Genomic DNA, 16,277 nt, shown 5'->3' on the forward strand with positions numbered 1-16,277 from the left:
AGCCTACTGACACTCATCAATATTTGTCCCCTAAAAGTTGCCATCCTGCTCATCTTACCAAGAGCATTCCATACAGTCAGGCACTTAGAGTCAAGCGAATATGCTCCAACACAGAAACAACTAAAAGACAACTGCGTAAACTTGAAACTCGCTTGAAGAAAAGGGGCTACAAACACAGAAATATCAAAAAAAGCTTTCAGAAAGCGGAGTCAATTCCGAGGAGTGAACTATTGGAATACAAAGTTAAAAAGAAAAACAAAAGGACTCCATGTGTTCTAACTTATCACCCATCTCTCAAAAACAGCTTTGGTGTCATTCGTGAGCATTGGAAATCAGTTGAAAAGAATTCCAAACTGTCCAAGATTTTCCCTGAGCCTCCAATGATAGCTTTTAGGCAACCTAGTAGTCTACGGAACCTACTAGTGCGGGCTGAAGTGTCTGATAATAGAAGTACTCCTGGAGAATGTCGTTCGTGTGGAGAAAAACGCTGCAAATGCTGTTTACAGATGCAGCATTCGTCAACATTTCACAGTAAGGCAACCGAAAATAACTATAAGATATTTTGCAATGTTACCTGCAAAAGTATGAATGTTATTTACATACTAGAATGTTCGGTTTGTGGCCTCCAATATGTTGGTGAATCAAAGCAGCCTTTCCACAAACGCCTCAATGGCCATAGGAGTGATATATCTAAGAAGCCACTTCTTCCAGTCTCTCAGCACTTCAGACAGTCAGATCACAAACTTGATGACTTTAACTGCATGAAAATTCTAGTGATTGAACAGAACATTCACTGGAGTGATGCACAGCGACAGGTTCGGGAAAGCTTTTGGATAAAGGAACTTAATGTACATCACCCAAACGGCATCAATAAGAAATACTAACAGTTTTGTTTTCACTTATTTTTATTGTTAATATACACAGTCACGTATATTGATTTAAAGTGTTTTGTTTAAATTATGATATTCAGGATTAAAATCAATCGACCAAAACTTACCTGTATTATCACCTGATCTATTTTCACACCTTATACATTATGTATCAGTATTGTTAAAACTTGTGACACAAGAAGAAGGCCATTTGTTGAGCCGAAATATTTGTCAACACGATTTTATAACAACATTTTCGTTTATCAACACCTTATATCAGTACCGTTGTGCAAATCTTTAGACTGATATATATATATATATATAGACTTTCTTACATCTTTTTTTTTTTTTTTTGGGGGGGGGGGGGGTATCAATCCAGGAAAGTGGAAGGATATCAGGTTTACTGGAAGTGGTACTGCCTAGTTAAAACAGCAAACAGAAAAGAGAAAGAAAAAAATTTTGACTTCAGGTTTACTTTTATTCTTCGTGGCATGACCCACTTTTTTCCGATTAAACTACAATTTCACATAAGTACATACATGATATGAACATGAAAACAAATCCTATGTAGCAATTCTTTTTTAAAGATCGGCTGTTTTGCATGTAAACCTATGGAGCAGTCAATTACAAGACTGCAACCTAAAGATATTATGACTAATTACGGGAAAAGTCACATGAGAACACATACAGGTGACAAACCTCATAACTGTGATGTATGTGGGAAACGGTTTCTTGAGCAAGATAAATTACAGAATCATACGAGAACTCACATAGGTGATAAACATGTATACGGTTTAGTCGGCTTGCTGGTTTACAAAGACACACGAGAGTGCATATAGGAGATAAACCCTCAAGACTGTGATATATGTGCCAAAGGGTTTATCCGAGAGAGTAATGTACACATTCATATGATAACCCATACAGGTGATAAACCTTATGACTGCTTTATGTGGTAAAGGGTTTATTCAAAAGAGTAACTTACAGATACACATGAGAACACATACAGGTGATAAACCGTATGACTCTGGTGAATGTAGTAAAGAGTTTAGTCAAATAATTTATTAATAGGATCACAATAAAACACATTCAACCGAAAACAAACTTAAACAGGGCCGTAACTACATATGGGACAAGGGAGGCAACTGCCCCCTGAATTTTCGACACCAAATTCTTTTTTAGGAAGTATTAAATAAAATGAAATATTGACAATGTGTTCACTAAGAACTTGAATTTATATAATAAACAACACAAGTTTACAGTTTTAACAGTGTTATCATGATACGTGATATATCTGTCATTTTCCGGATTTCTGATCGAAAGTTTCAGTATTTGGGGTTGTTGTGTGGACGTCCGTCTGACTAAGACTGTTATTCAGTATTCGTACGAGAACACATATGAAACTTTGCTTTTGACAATTTTGAATAAAACTTAACTATTCACATTTATTTAGGGGCTCAATTAAGCATAGGCAGTTCCCTTTGTATTGTGAATCTTTTATGATAAACACTCTCATTCGTTGTAGCTGGGACTTAATATACTACATGTAAGTATGTACTAGTATAGAAAGTCCTTAGTTGTAGTTGTATACGTGTTTGTTTAGCTTTCAACAATATTGAAATTCAAGGTCCTCGATAAAAATAAATATCTTGCGTTCTATGTTTTTGTTAACTTACCAGTTTGATTTAAAAAAAATATCTCTAAATACAGATAATTATTGTTTGTATAAAAATTGCTTTCAGGATCCAACAATACTGATGTGTCTTAAAGAAAGCCAAGAAATCGAAGGAACATGGGTGATTTTTAGCCATATTGAGAAAAAAATATGCGGTCACAATGTATTTAATAATAAAAATTATAGTTCAAGAACGGCCTTCAAGACTAAGCTCACCCCGATCAACAATCTCAGCATGTTTTTTCATAAAAATTGCTCCCAGGTTCAACCAATTCTGATGTTTCTTAGAGTAAGGAAATCGAAGGAAAACGGGTCATTTTTACACATTTTACTTAAAGAAGAGTTAAGTCAAAAAAGTAATTTACTGAATCACAATATAACACATTCAACCGAAAATAAACTAATATCTATGATGTATGTGGTAATGAATTTAGTAGGCTTGGACCATTACAGATTCACAAGAGAATCCGTACAGGTGATAAACCATATAAATGTGTGTGACTGTGGTAAAGGGTTTAGTCGGCTTTCTTGTTTACAAATTCACATGAGAACACATTCTGCCGGTAATCCTCATGACTGTGATGTATGTCAGTGGCGTTTTCAGAATATTTGAAAGAGGGAACGTAGAGTACAATCTTTTGCCGAGTGGAGCGAGGCGAAAAAATTATTTGGACTTTTTGGGGTAAAAAACATAAAATAATTGTGAAATGCACTAATGTCATGGTTCCTGACTTGAAGCATGTAAATTTTATGGTTAAAGTGTCAGGGTTTGATATTTTGTATGCCGAATTCTCTATGGTATGTTAAAAGGATTTGATGGATCTAACCAGCAGTAGACCAATAACGAGAAATTCAAAATTCTAGGGTATAAGGCGTTACTTTACATTACAATAGTCTGTCGCAAAGATTTTATGAACGGGAGGCGTAATTCCGGTTGCCCTGGTATAAAGGCCATGGGGAAGGTTAGAAGCTCATGGATTTCAAAAATTTAGCATCAAATTATGAAGTATTATAACAGACTCCATGATAGACAAATTGGTGAAAATAGTCTGCCTTCGGATCATCTAAATCATATATTGATTAAAATGAGGATATCAAATATTTATAAGAAATTGTAAATTCAGTTAAACAGTTAAAAGGTTATATGAAATGGGCATGAACAATAAATCTTTAACGATAGCTTTTTCTGAACTTTTGATATATATACTAGTACCTGTTTTGATAAAAATATACCTTTTCACTGTTTTGGTCTTTTGGAAAATGTTGCCTTGTGCTGTATTTCGATCCCTTTACCAAGAAGTTTGTTTTGCATGCACACGCATTAAAATTGCGGTTTTTATTCAACACATAGGTTTAAACGTTGTTTTCAATGTAGTAGATATAAAAAAAAAAAAGTGGTATGAGTGCAATTATACAACTCTCCAACCAAATCACAATCTATAAAAGTAAACCATTATATGTCAAAAAATAGTCTTCAACATGGAGCCTTGGATCACATCGAACAGCAAGATACAAAGGGCTCCCAAAAAATAGCTAGTGTTAAACTATTCAAACGGGAAAACCAACGGTCTAAACTAATAATAAAACGAGAAACGAGAAAAACTTATGAACCACATCATCAAACGACTGAAAACCAGATTCCTGACTTAGGATAGGTGCAAACAATTGCAGCTGGTTTAAATGATTAAATATTCACCCTTATCTGAAACAATAGTGTAACATTGTACTTATAAAGCCTCTTTCTAGATAGACAAATCTGACCCTTCCCAATACTGGGACTTTCATACTAAGAAAGTCCCTGTCTAATGCAAGGTAAAAAAAACATGACCCCATTTCAGAAAATTTAGCTAAAAATGTAATCCCGTTTGTCGGAACATACCCGCCCCGGTATCATAAATACAGGGAGTATCCGCCGGTAGATGTAGAATGACCATCGGGGAAGCCTCAGTCACACGAAACAACTATTAAAAATGTTCATGTACAGGTTTACTTACCGTTTTGGTTATCTAAAAATGGTGTCATGCCAAGTAACCCATCAAATGGGGGAATCAGTATAAGAAGACATCAGAATATGAATATGATGAATGGACTAGTTACGTCCTTGTAGTGATGAATTGCCATATTCACTACAATATAACGGCAGATTACGATATTTTTTTATTTTATTTTGAAAAGTCGTACGCCTATTACATCCTAACCTTGACCCACCCTGTCCACCACTGAATCCTTAAAATTAGAAATATCAACTACTTTTCATACTAAAGCAAGGATTTGTATAGTGACCCTCAGTATACTTGACTAAAAAAGCGACCATTAAATTTTAAAACTTAATTGTAATAGCAGTTGAAGATTCGTGTGAATATAATTACATATATTGGGAAATTGAATAATTATATTTTGGATAGTACCAGAAGTCCTGACTCCATTACTAGTCTAGTGAAGTCTAGTAATGGACTTCTGGTATTTGTGAAGAAACTCGCTTGTTTAGTGCGCCAAATCTTTCCAATGAAGTCTCCCCGGCACCTTCATTCTGTTGTAGGGTATAACATGTATAAGGAACGATTTAATATTTTTCCTCAAGACATTCAGAAACAAAATTTCACACAGACCATGGTTATAAATTTTTAAACGACTTTAAATCATAAAAATTCCCTTTTAAACTATTTTCACAGACATTATCGAACATTTGTGTGTTTTTATTTTAGGTCATCCCTTTAAATGGATCCGTCCAAATTACCCTAATGGCGACATCCACAGTGTACTGCAGAGCCGGTCACTTTCTCACAAAAAGTCGATTGTTATCTCTTAGATTACACAGAACCATGTCAAGTTTATTGATAGAAGATCCAAAGTATTCGTGGCTTAAAGATTTAGGACTGTCAGCTCAAAACAATGGCGTGTTTTATGGAAAATGGGGAGGATCAGGCGAGGTATGCAGATTTTGATTAAGAATTTTTACTTTACAAAAATACTGATTTCTCATGTTAAGTACAACACATATAATTAAGGGAATTGTTGCAACATTTATCATACACATACTGTTTATTAAAATACAAGCAGGTACCACGAAACATAGTCGTAGGTGTGTATCGTATCAACCGATTTCATTGGTGGATTCAAGGTCACTCAATACGTAAACAGCTGATTTAGCAGAAATTATCTGAACCGCAATTTTGTCTTTTGTAACATTTTTGGTTATGATGATGTATTAGTTTTCCACAAAATTATTTAATGCACTTATGTTTTTTTTCAAAAAGAAAAAACCTAACCAGAGTGTTGAGTGTGTACAAGGGTACTGTCACAGCAATTTTATCTTTTTGTTAGCAGTAACATTTTTCGTGGATACTTTGACTTTTGTCAAAAAAGTGAAACATAGCAATCCTACAATCTGTCATCTGTGTCGTTCGCAGCGTCCACAAATGTTCAGGTTAAAGTTTTTGAAAATAATATAACATTTCTAAATTTCTGGGCACGGTTAACAACATTTCTGTAAAAATGAGGATGTGCTATCCTGTTTGAAAAAAGTTTTCCACAGGTACAACCTAACTTCAAAACCAAATCTTTATATCTATGGAAAAATTTAGTAAAGGTTTTAAGTAATTTATGATAACGATATCTGTGCTCTAATAAATTACCAGTAATACATATCAATTACATTCATTATCATCAAAGATGTCACAACAGACACAGGCATAGCGAACAAGCTGTGCAATATTTAAATACCGTAAGATGATATCCTGGTTATTAAAATTTCCTGGATTTCTTCCAAACTTGGACAGAAGCTTGTTTATGATCATGAATCATTTTTTCTGCATTTTACTTATAAATGGACTTAAGTTTTTTCTGCTGGGAAACATTACATTCACTCTGTGGTTAAAGATTTAAAAATTTTAACAACTTTCTTAAAATATCCTGGATTTGTTCCAAACTTGGACAGAAGCTTGTTTATGATCAAAAGCTAGTACATGTATCTAGAAGGAAATTTTGTTAAAATTTTATTCCTGTTTATCAGTATTTTACTCATAAATGGACTTAGTTTTCTTCCAGTTAACATTTCATACAGTCTGCAGTTAATATAAAAAAGAAGAAGTGGTATAATTGCCAATGAGACAACTATCCACAAAAGACCAAAATGACACAAACATTTAAGACAACTGTAGGTCACGGTACAGCCTTCAACAATGAGCAAAGCCCATACCGCATAGTCAGCTATAAAAGGCCCAATAGGACAATGTAAAACAATTCAAACGAGAAAACTAACAGCCTTATTTATGTAAAAAAAATGAACGAAAAACAAATATGTAACACATAAACAAACGACAACCACTGAATTACAGGCTCCTGACTTGGGACAGGCACATGCATGAATAATGTGGCGGGGTTGAACATGTTAAAGCTTTAATACATTTATTAGATTCATAAACTATCCTTGATTTGTTCAAAACTTGGACAGAAGCGTCTTACAATCAAAAGATAATATCGAGAGGAATTTAAAAAAAAAAAAAATTCCTCATTTTTATTGAGACTGCGATTAACTGTAAAAGTAGGTGAGACACAGGGTTATGTGGAACCCTTACAAATTTTGGTTACGAGGATGTATTTGTTTTCCACAAAATTATGTAATGCACATGCACTTTTGGTGTTTTGTAACAAGAAAATACCCAAACAAAGTGTCAAGGGTGAAGATTTAGCAGGAAGGTTGAAATGAATACCATGTGTTTGTAAAACTCCTAATAAGGTACCCGTCCTAGCTTCCTAACATATTCTTGTTGATTAGCTAACTATTTAATTTTCTTTTTCAGATTGCCACATCTTATTGCCCTACAAACAAAAAGCCAATAGCTACAGTTGTACAGGTAAGATATTAATGAGGGTCATAATTAGGATACCTTCATGACGAATAATGGTAAAAATTCTTGCCATATGATGTTAACAGTAGTTTTTAGTGTATGACGATAAAATATACACTTTCTTTTAGATAAATAAAAACATCAACTGATTTCAATAAATCACGTTAATTTTTTTCCAATTTTTTTTGTATTTAACTGACAATAACTTGTGTTTAAGTGCATGAATCTCTCTGAAATTATACAAGTGTTCACACCACAAAAGGATTGACTGAGGGGGTTATGGCTCAATCAAATTAGAAATTCTGGGCAAAAAAGGGGGACAAACTATTTTTTTCTGGTTAATGGACAATAAAGACAATTTAAAAGCAGTGTAAGAGAGGTAATTCAATTACATTTGAAAGACAATGTTGTCTATGATTTGATTTACCTGTAAAATATGTAAAAAGAAATGTCAGGGTTTGAGCTTTTTGCCAAAATAAAAGGGTGGGGGAAGGAGGGTACAATGAATTTTTTTTGGAGGGGATGTCAATAGGCAACAGCATAGGGTATTGCTCAAAAGCAAAAAAAGGGGTTAACATGTTTTTTTAATTAATTAATATCATTTAATATTTTAGAGTTCCATCATTTAATATTTTAGAGTTCCATCATTTAATATTTTAGAGTTCCATCATTTAATATTTTAGAGTTTCATCATTTAGTATTTTGATAATTAGACTTTTTTAATTGATTGAATTCTTAATTACCAGTATTTTATTTGAATTTCAGGGCAGTCCAGCTGACTATGAGAAAGCCATTGCAGCAACAAAGGAAGCATGGGAAGTCTGGGCAGAGGTATTGTATACGTTTTTATCATGTTTATATATAAATGTATGTACTGGTTAGTATTTAACTTGTACCACTTTAGAATTTTACGGAACTGTAACTAGTGTGCTATATTTGACAAAAATTACGGGACTTGACAATGAAATAGTTTCATTGTATGATAGAAAAAATGTATAGATTTTGAGACTGAAACTGAGGCTTTCCAACTGAAGTAGGTATAAGTCTTTAATAGAGTATTATTTTATCAAATAATTTTAAAAAAAATATTCTTCTTCATATTTTCAAATATTAATGAAAAAATAAAATCTTGGCTGTCAGTCATAAAATTAACTAAGTACTCATGTACAAAGTTTGTGATCAAAATACCAAATCCAATTTCATAATTGATTGTTTTCTGAGTCTGAGTACATTAATCCTGCTTGATATTTTGATCACCAAAATGCCAGATATGTTTTGCAGTTTTAATGCATCATTCTGTTTTGAAAAGCTGCTTAGAAATTATAGGACATTATGTTTACCTTTATAGTTATAGTAATTTTTGGTATTAAACATTATTTTGGTTTTGTTGAGAGTACATAGTTGTATAAGTCACATTATTATGATAGGTGCCAGCTCCACAAAGAGGAGAAATTGTTAGACAAATGGGCGAGGCATTGAGAGAAAAGAAGACCATCTTAGGAAAATTGGTAAGTCATTCTTAATTATGTTTGTCAGAATGAACAAATCAAATTAAGATTCAGGAATATTTTAAAAAGTCATAATGTTTGGTGTAGAAAGGTGAAATGAAAAGAAAGATTTTTAAAATCACCTGGACAATTTTTGGGCTGATTCCTTTTGCTCCTTGTTATTTAAAAACATCAGCAACCCTTTTTTTCCATAGAATTGTAGATAGATATAAAAAGTACATTAAAGGAGGTTTGATTTAAACAGAAATGCTACAGCAATTCTACAATACTAGTAAAGGCATGTAAATTAAAAAAAGACTTCAAAATAATACAAATACTAAGTCTTCTAATGAGGGACAAAATAATCTGACAAATAATCACATCATGGGGCAAGACAAACATAAAGATGACCCTGAGTCTTTATCGTGCTAAAGGCTGAATTCAACACAGAAGATTGAAGATGATAATTAAGCAAGACATTTCTAAATGCAAAAAAGAAAGGAAAAAGAACACAAACCAAGATGCAACTTCAGCCCCAATTTCTTTAACCCCAAATCTAGTTTATGACTCACTTGTTCTTGACCTATTATAGTCTGGTTATATCTAATACCCAATTAATGTCTCTTTCATTTTATGAATGATAATTCTTGCCTTGAGTTGCTGTCTCATATACTACATAAACCATAACCTCAATTTCTAAAAGACACATGTCTGTAGATTGTAATAATCTAAGTGTGATGAGAAATATACTAATATATACAAAGACTAAGTACTAAACTATTATTTATTCAAGAATATAAAAACATATGCATTTATTTACAATATGGCAACTGGGGACTTATACAACTACCAATAATATAAAAACCAATAATGTATAATGTTTTATCTCTATATGCAAAGGGAGATAACTCTAGCTAAATCTTGAAACTTGGAATTGAGATAAAACTTTTATAGATTGACTAACAAATTTGTATCGAAATAGACAAATACAGATGCTTGCAGCATTTGTTTTAATTCAAAATAATACAAGTAGTCTATATTCCATTCTCAATTTTAAATCTAATGGTTGACAAAATAATCTGACAAATACTGACATCATAGAACATTGATGTAGCTGACCATGAGTTGATAATATATCCAGAGTAAAGTTAGGTAGAAGTCTGCGTTGCAGGAGTCATCATGTCAAGTTTTACACTTCATCTTTTTAGATTCTATTGCATTCTGGGTAATATTTTCAAAAATGTACACCAAAACGTTGAAATTGGTTTAATCATGATAAGCAATAGAAATTCAACCAATGATGTAACGTTATTTTCATTTTGGTGTACGAACAATGAGATTACCCATATGCCTTCAGATTCTTAAAGGCAAATTGATCTGCTACAAATCTACTTCATTGTTTTACTTTTCTTGTAGGAGTCTTTAGAAATGGGTAAAATTTTAGCTGAGGGGGAGGGAGAAGTACAAGAGTATATTGATATCGCTGACTATGCTGTAGGACTGTCCAGAATGTTTTCAGGAAATGTCTTTCCATCAGAGCGTTAGTATTTTATCATATATTATTCTGCAATTTAATACCTAAACAAAAGATAATTCTAAAACTTAATTCCAAGAAACAAAAACACAATACATTGTATTATGTAAAAACAAACAAAAATCTTGCCTGAACCAGTTGATTTTAAAAATGACAGCAAGCAATTTACTGTTATGTACATGATTTTTATAGCAGTTTCAACTTTTGTACGACTGAAAATGAAAGACCAGTTTTGAACAGCAATACACTTGTTGACTTCATACTTTTGATAAGATAAAAGACTGCATGACAAAAATGTTTATGCTTTGTATCTTATGACTTTTAGACACACAATATAACTTTTGTTTTTGTATCAATTATGAAATGATTTTTTTTTTTTATAATTATGTACAACCTATTGTTGTTTTTTTTTGTGTTTGGAAATAATAATCTGCATTCAATGATATTTTATCTATGTTCAATAAAATATTGCCAACAATGGGTAAATGATGTTATTTTCTGTCTCATTTTAGGACCTGGACATATGCTGATAGAACAATGGAATCCACTAGGAGTTGTGGGTATTATAACAGCTTTTAACTTCCCTGTAGCAGTGTATGGATGGAATTCGTCGATATCATTGATTTGTGGAAATTGTTGTTTATGGTAACCCAATTATTAGAAATATTTAAAAGTTTAAAGTTTTGATGCTCTTTTGAGACATAACAACGTTTTTTACGCTATAAGAGTTTATTTCACTACATTTTGAATTCATTAAAAAATTCTAATAGGATAATCATCGTGTTAGGGTTAGCTTTTGCTTTTTTTTTTAATTAAGCTATCCCCATGGTGACATATTTTCAAGTAATATAGTTATGTTCTATAATCATTTGATATATTTCAGGAAAGGAGCACCCACAACCCCACTTGTCAGTGTTGCAATTACAAAGTAAGTCAAAAATATAAAAGCCATGCAATTGTTAACCAACTAATCCTGCAAACAATTTATTTTTTATGGATAAAGGAAGATGTGGTATGAGTCAGGGCTTCCAAAACGGTCATATTTTCCGGTCATTTGTATAATGTCCGGTAAAAGACCGGCTGGGAAAAGTATGAAACGGTCATATACTTTTTAGTTTTCAAGGCTTTTACGGTCATTTTATATAATTAATATAATTCACGATCTTTTTGACCCAACATTTTGCCTTTAACAGCCATACATTTCCGGTCATAAAAGTGACATGTTGATTAATTACTATCAAAACAACCCTTACTTCAATACTTTCTAATTTTAATCAAGGCTAATTAGTTGTTGGACAGCTGAAAACTATACCTTTTCAGGTGACGGGTAAACTAATTTCAGTACCGGACATCGTATAAATTAATCTGTCCATTCACAATTACTTTCGTACATTTCAGCGGTTTGTATCTAATTAATTTAGTCCAAAAGATCAAATTTATAATAAATACATTTATAAACTTGATTTGATGAAACATTTAAAAAGGTTTTACATGAAAAAATCGTCAGAACTACGTTGTATGAACAAGAACACGTGTGCGCATGTGCACAGGTGGGAAATTCAATTATGCATCCTACATTTCTTCAAAATTCTAAAACTATCATTGATACCTGTACCTAACATTCATTTCAAGTATTTTGTTGAAGAAATAAAGTGGAAAGAGCTTCTTCGCTCAGTCGTGCTATGTAAACATACACGGATTTTACGTATCCGTTTATGGTCCATGTTTTACCATTGTCAAGTCAACATCCGGTTTTGAAAAATGTGACTTTAAAAACGAAAATAAAGTTCTAGACAAGGTCAATTTGCACAAATAAAGAGTCTAATGCAGATATGAACACGCTGATGTGCACACTTTGAATGATGCAATGCCAATTTTAACAGTTTATGTCAGAACATCAAATTCATATCAAAGTAAATTTCAATATCGTTTTTAATCTAAATTTATGTCAATCATTGGGATGGCCATCTGATTACCATAATTGCCTTTTGTGACTTAGTCTTGGGGATTAAAATTCAGATCAGATATAAAATGTCCGGCTGGCTCAGAAAAATTTTGGAAGCCCTGGATTGAGTGCTAATGAGACATCTCTCCATCCAAGTCACAAATTATAAAAGTAAACCAATATATGTAAAGGTATGGTCTTCAACATGGAGCCTTGTCTCACACTGAACAGCCAGCTATAAAGGGTCCAAAAAATACTAGTGTAAAACCATTAAAACTAGAAAAAACCAATGGTCTAATCTATATAAAACACAAGAACAGGAAACACTTATGAACGACATCAACAAATAATAACTACTGAACATCAGATTCCTGACATAGGACTAGTGCAAAAATTTTAATGGTACCAAACCTTCTTCCTTATCTGAAACAATAGTGTAACATCACAACATACAAAGACACTATAAAGTATCAATTGGAATGACTTTCAAGAAAAAAAAGGGAATATAATTTGTCGCAATTATGCTATGTAAAATTAATCTTCCCTAATATAGATACATCAAGAAAAGTAGAAAATCACAAAAAATAAATCACCCTCAACTTAAAATAACTTTCGAAGTATTTGTACCTGTTTGATTCAATGTATGTTTGATAAGTCCATGCAGTCTGTATGAAGAATTAGATAAAAAGTAGTAATGACACTGACACTTCAAAGGATCAAACCGTTTCAGCGTCCTTTACCCCCCATCATCAGAAACCTGTTTTTTTAGCTCACCTGGCCCAAAGGGCCAAGTGAGCTTTTCTCACCACTTGGCGTCCTTCGTCCATCGTCGTCCGTCGTCATCGTCGTTAACTTTTTACATGAATGTTTCTTATGAGGTGCTGACCAAGTGTTGTTACTTTGTAGCTGATCCATCATCCAAGATGGCCGCCAGCGGGGGACTAAGTTTAACATAGGACCCTTTGGGAAATGCATACAAATGACTTCTTTTAGAGAACCACTGAATGGAATGAAATAAAACATGGCATGAATGTTCCTTATGAGGTGCTGACCAAGTGTTGTTACTTTGTAGCCGATCCGTCATCCAAGATGGCCGCCAATGGGGGACTTTTAAAAGAAATTAAACATAGCCTGAATGTTCCTTTCCTTATGAGGTTGTGTTATCACTTTTAGCCAAATTTTATATTTTTTTTATATGATTTCAAAAACCCAAGTAGAATCGACGAGTGATACAGGCTCTTGAGAGCCTCTATTTTTTTTTTATAGTAGTAAGGAGTTTGATGCTAATTTTTCCAGTGGCAAGAAAAGAATGAATAAGCAGTGATCTCAAATAACTATTAATAGAGGGAGCAAACATTAAATCATTATTTACTCTTAAGTTAGCATTGTGTAAATCGTTTATGTCTTTTATTTTTATACCTCATCTATTTCTTTTTCAGAATTTTAGAAGCTGTATTGAAAGCAAACAATCTTCCAGGTGCCATCTGTTCATTGGTTCAAGGAGGTGCTGATATTGGGTAAAAATTATATAATATTTATTATACAGTTATACCTGTTTAAATAGAACCTATTCAGGGCTTAACAATTGTTCGGTTTTGGCCAATGTTTGCTTTTGTCAGATTCACAATGCATACAATTTGATATGACAGGGCTTAAGAACATGTTTGGTATATACAGGATTCGGTGCAAATGCAAATAAGATATTCTAAAATATTACAGCTGATATATAGTACACTGATGATGTGCATACCATATTCTGAATGATAAATGATTTTTGGGTTGTTTTTTTGGGGGGGGAGGGGATAGTTAAAGTAAAAAACACACTAAAATTATAGTTTCCATGCTATTTAATGCTTTATACTTTAATCTATTGTTTGATCACCTATTATTGATTGTAACATATATTTTTAGAACATTGATGGCCAAAGATGAAAGGATCAATCTTCTCTCCTTTACTGGCAGTACACCTGTAAGTTTGTTCATTAAAACTCAGTTTATATTTGTTGACTTCAGACTTCTTATTCAATGTATTTCTATGCATTAATGCTTTTTAATCTGATTTTGAAGGAAAATTCCATTATTGATTTTGGGATGTAGGGTGGGCTAGAGGCTGCCAAACAGTTACTTTGCTTACAAGCATCTAAAACATTTTTTCAAATTTTGATATGTTGTTTCTGATGACAAAATGGAGGTCACGTCCAATATTGACTATTTTCACTTTTACTGTTCAGGAGTAATGGTTCTTGAAAGAATTTATTTCTAGTTGTGTCTGTGCATTTACTCATGAACCGTTCAACCAAAGCTTTTTAAATTTTGATATGTTGTTACTGCTGAAAAAAAAGGGGTCAAGTACCTTATTGATGATTTTCACTTTCACCATTCAGGAGTTTTGGTTCTTGAAAGTTTAAAAGTGATGTGTCCAGTCATGCACTTGCTTTACCTCAAGGATTGTTGAATAGTAGCTTTTCAAATTTTGATATATTGTTACTGATGACAAAATGGAGATCAAGTTCAATTTTGATTTCAGATTAACACTAGGAGCTATAGTCCCTGTGATATTAAAAAATGCAAGAATACAAATTAATGTTTAAAACACTGGTTTGCTGCTAGCTGTCACTCTGACATTCTTTTGTTTAAGATCAGTTTTATAGGTTAATAACCTACAACTGTTGATAACCAGAAGTTACCTGTTTAGATGGTTCTTCACTTTGTGTCTGCAAAAAATTTCAACTTGCTACAATTTTTTTTACGATAGGACATTACATATCTGTTCACACATTATGTATGATTTTTCTTACCTGTTTACTGAATTTTATAGCAGGGGATCATATTTGATCATTATTTTACAATACATCTTGTTTTTATTCTGTGTAATATCAGATCATTCCAATTTCTATTTTAAAAGAATTATACATTTAAAATTTGTATTCCTAAAAAACACATGAAGGTATTGCTTATTTTGTGTCATTAGCATATGACTTAAAAATTCATATTATTTCTTGGTGAATGATGAAAAATAAAATCTATTTTTTTTTCCTGAATTTTAAAGATACAACAAAACTTAAGAAATGAGAAGTAAATTAGTTTTAAAACTATTTCTTTTTTCAGGTTGGACATAAAGTTTCTATGATGGTTCAAGAAAGATTTGGTAATTAATTTAAAAATTTGTCTACTAACTTAAAACATGACATCAGTGCTTTTAGTCCTTTGTCAATATTGTCATATTTTGATGAAGTGCTATTCTTGTCTTCATGTTATTATGTTTTAGTCGGTCATTAGTATTAATATCTGCTTCCAACCTTTCAATAGTAAAGTATCATGGATGGTTTTCTGACATAAACTGTTCAACAAAAAATAGGAGAGGAGTTTGTATAAGTGACTTGTTACTTGTTTTCTAATCCATGTTTTGTATTTATTAACATATTTATTCATTTGTTCAGAAATGAAGCATTGTTCACACTTCTGTTCAACAATAATGGCTCTATGGTTATTTTAAATTTTGATAACCTGAAGAAAATATAGAAATAAAATAGAGAATGGAAATGGAAATATGTTAAACAACCTAACCAAAGAGCAGACGACAGCCAAAGCCACAATAGGGTCTTCAACACAGCGAGAAAATCCTGCACCAAGAGATGGTCCTCAGCTAGCCCCAAAATAAATTTGTGTACTGGTTCAGTGAAAATGGATGCCACACTAAACTCCAAAACACATAAATGAACTGAAATTAAAAAAAACATACAAGACTAACAAAGACCAAAAGCTCCTGACTTGAGACAGACACAACTATGAGGCATGGTTTAATATGTTTTGTGAGATCTCAATCATTGACCTATACCACAAGCAGACATAGAATAAAGAAACATGGCAATGTGCACAGTAAAACTCTGTTAAAAAGAAGTTTAGAGTCCAATGTCAGA

The 16,277-nt window shown here is 32.5% G+C and overlaps 1 protein-coding gene across 1 annotated transcript in view; it reads left to right on the forward strand.

The window, feature by feature from the left end:
* The window catches only part of LOC134715791 (alpha-aminoadipic semialdehyde dehydrogenase-like), a 184,457-nt gene that overhangs the window by 149,860 nt on the left and 18,320 nt on the right, over positions 1–16,277 (forward strand). The window contains exons 2-11 of the mRNA XM_063578238.1: positions 5,247–5,471; positions 7,344–7,397; positions 8,157–8,222; positions 8,819–8,899; positions 10,295–10,418; positions 10,925–11,057; positions 11,296–11,340; positions 13,797–13,874; positions 14,269–14,326; positions 15,466–15,505. Of these exons, the coding sequence (XP_063434308.1) occupies positions 5,247–5,471; positions 7,344–7,397; positions 8,157–8,222; positions 8,819–8,899; positions 10,295–10,418; positions 10,925–11,057; positions 11,296–11,340; positions 13,797–13,874; positions 14,269–14,326; positions 15,466–15,505 (904 nt within the window). The remainder of the gene's footprint in view (positions 1–5,246; positions 5,472–7,343; positions 7,398–8,156; positions 8,223–8,818; positions 8,900–10,294; positions 10,419–10,924; positions 11,058–11,295; positions 11,341–13,796; positions 13,875–14,268; positions 14,327–15,465; positions 15,506–16,277) is intronic.

This window comes from Mytilus trossulus, chromosome 4, assembly GCF_036588685.1.
Source record: "Mytilus trossulus isolate FHL-02 chromosome 4, PNRI_Mtr1.1.1.hap1, whole genome shotgun sequence".
NCBI lineage: Eukaryota > Metazoa > Mollusca > Bivalvia > Mytilida > Mytilidae > Mytilus > Mytilus trossulus.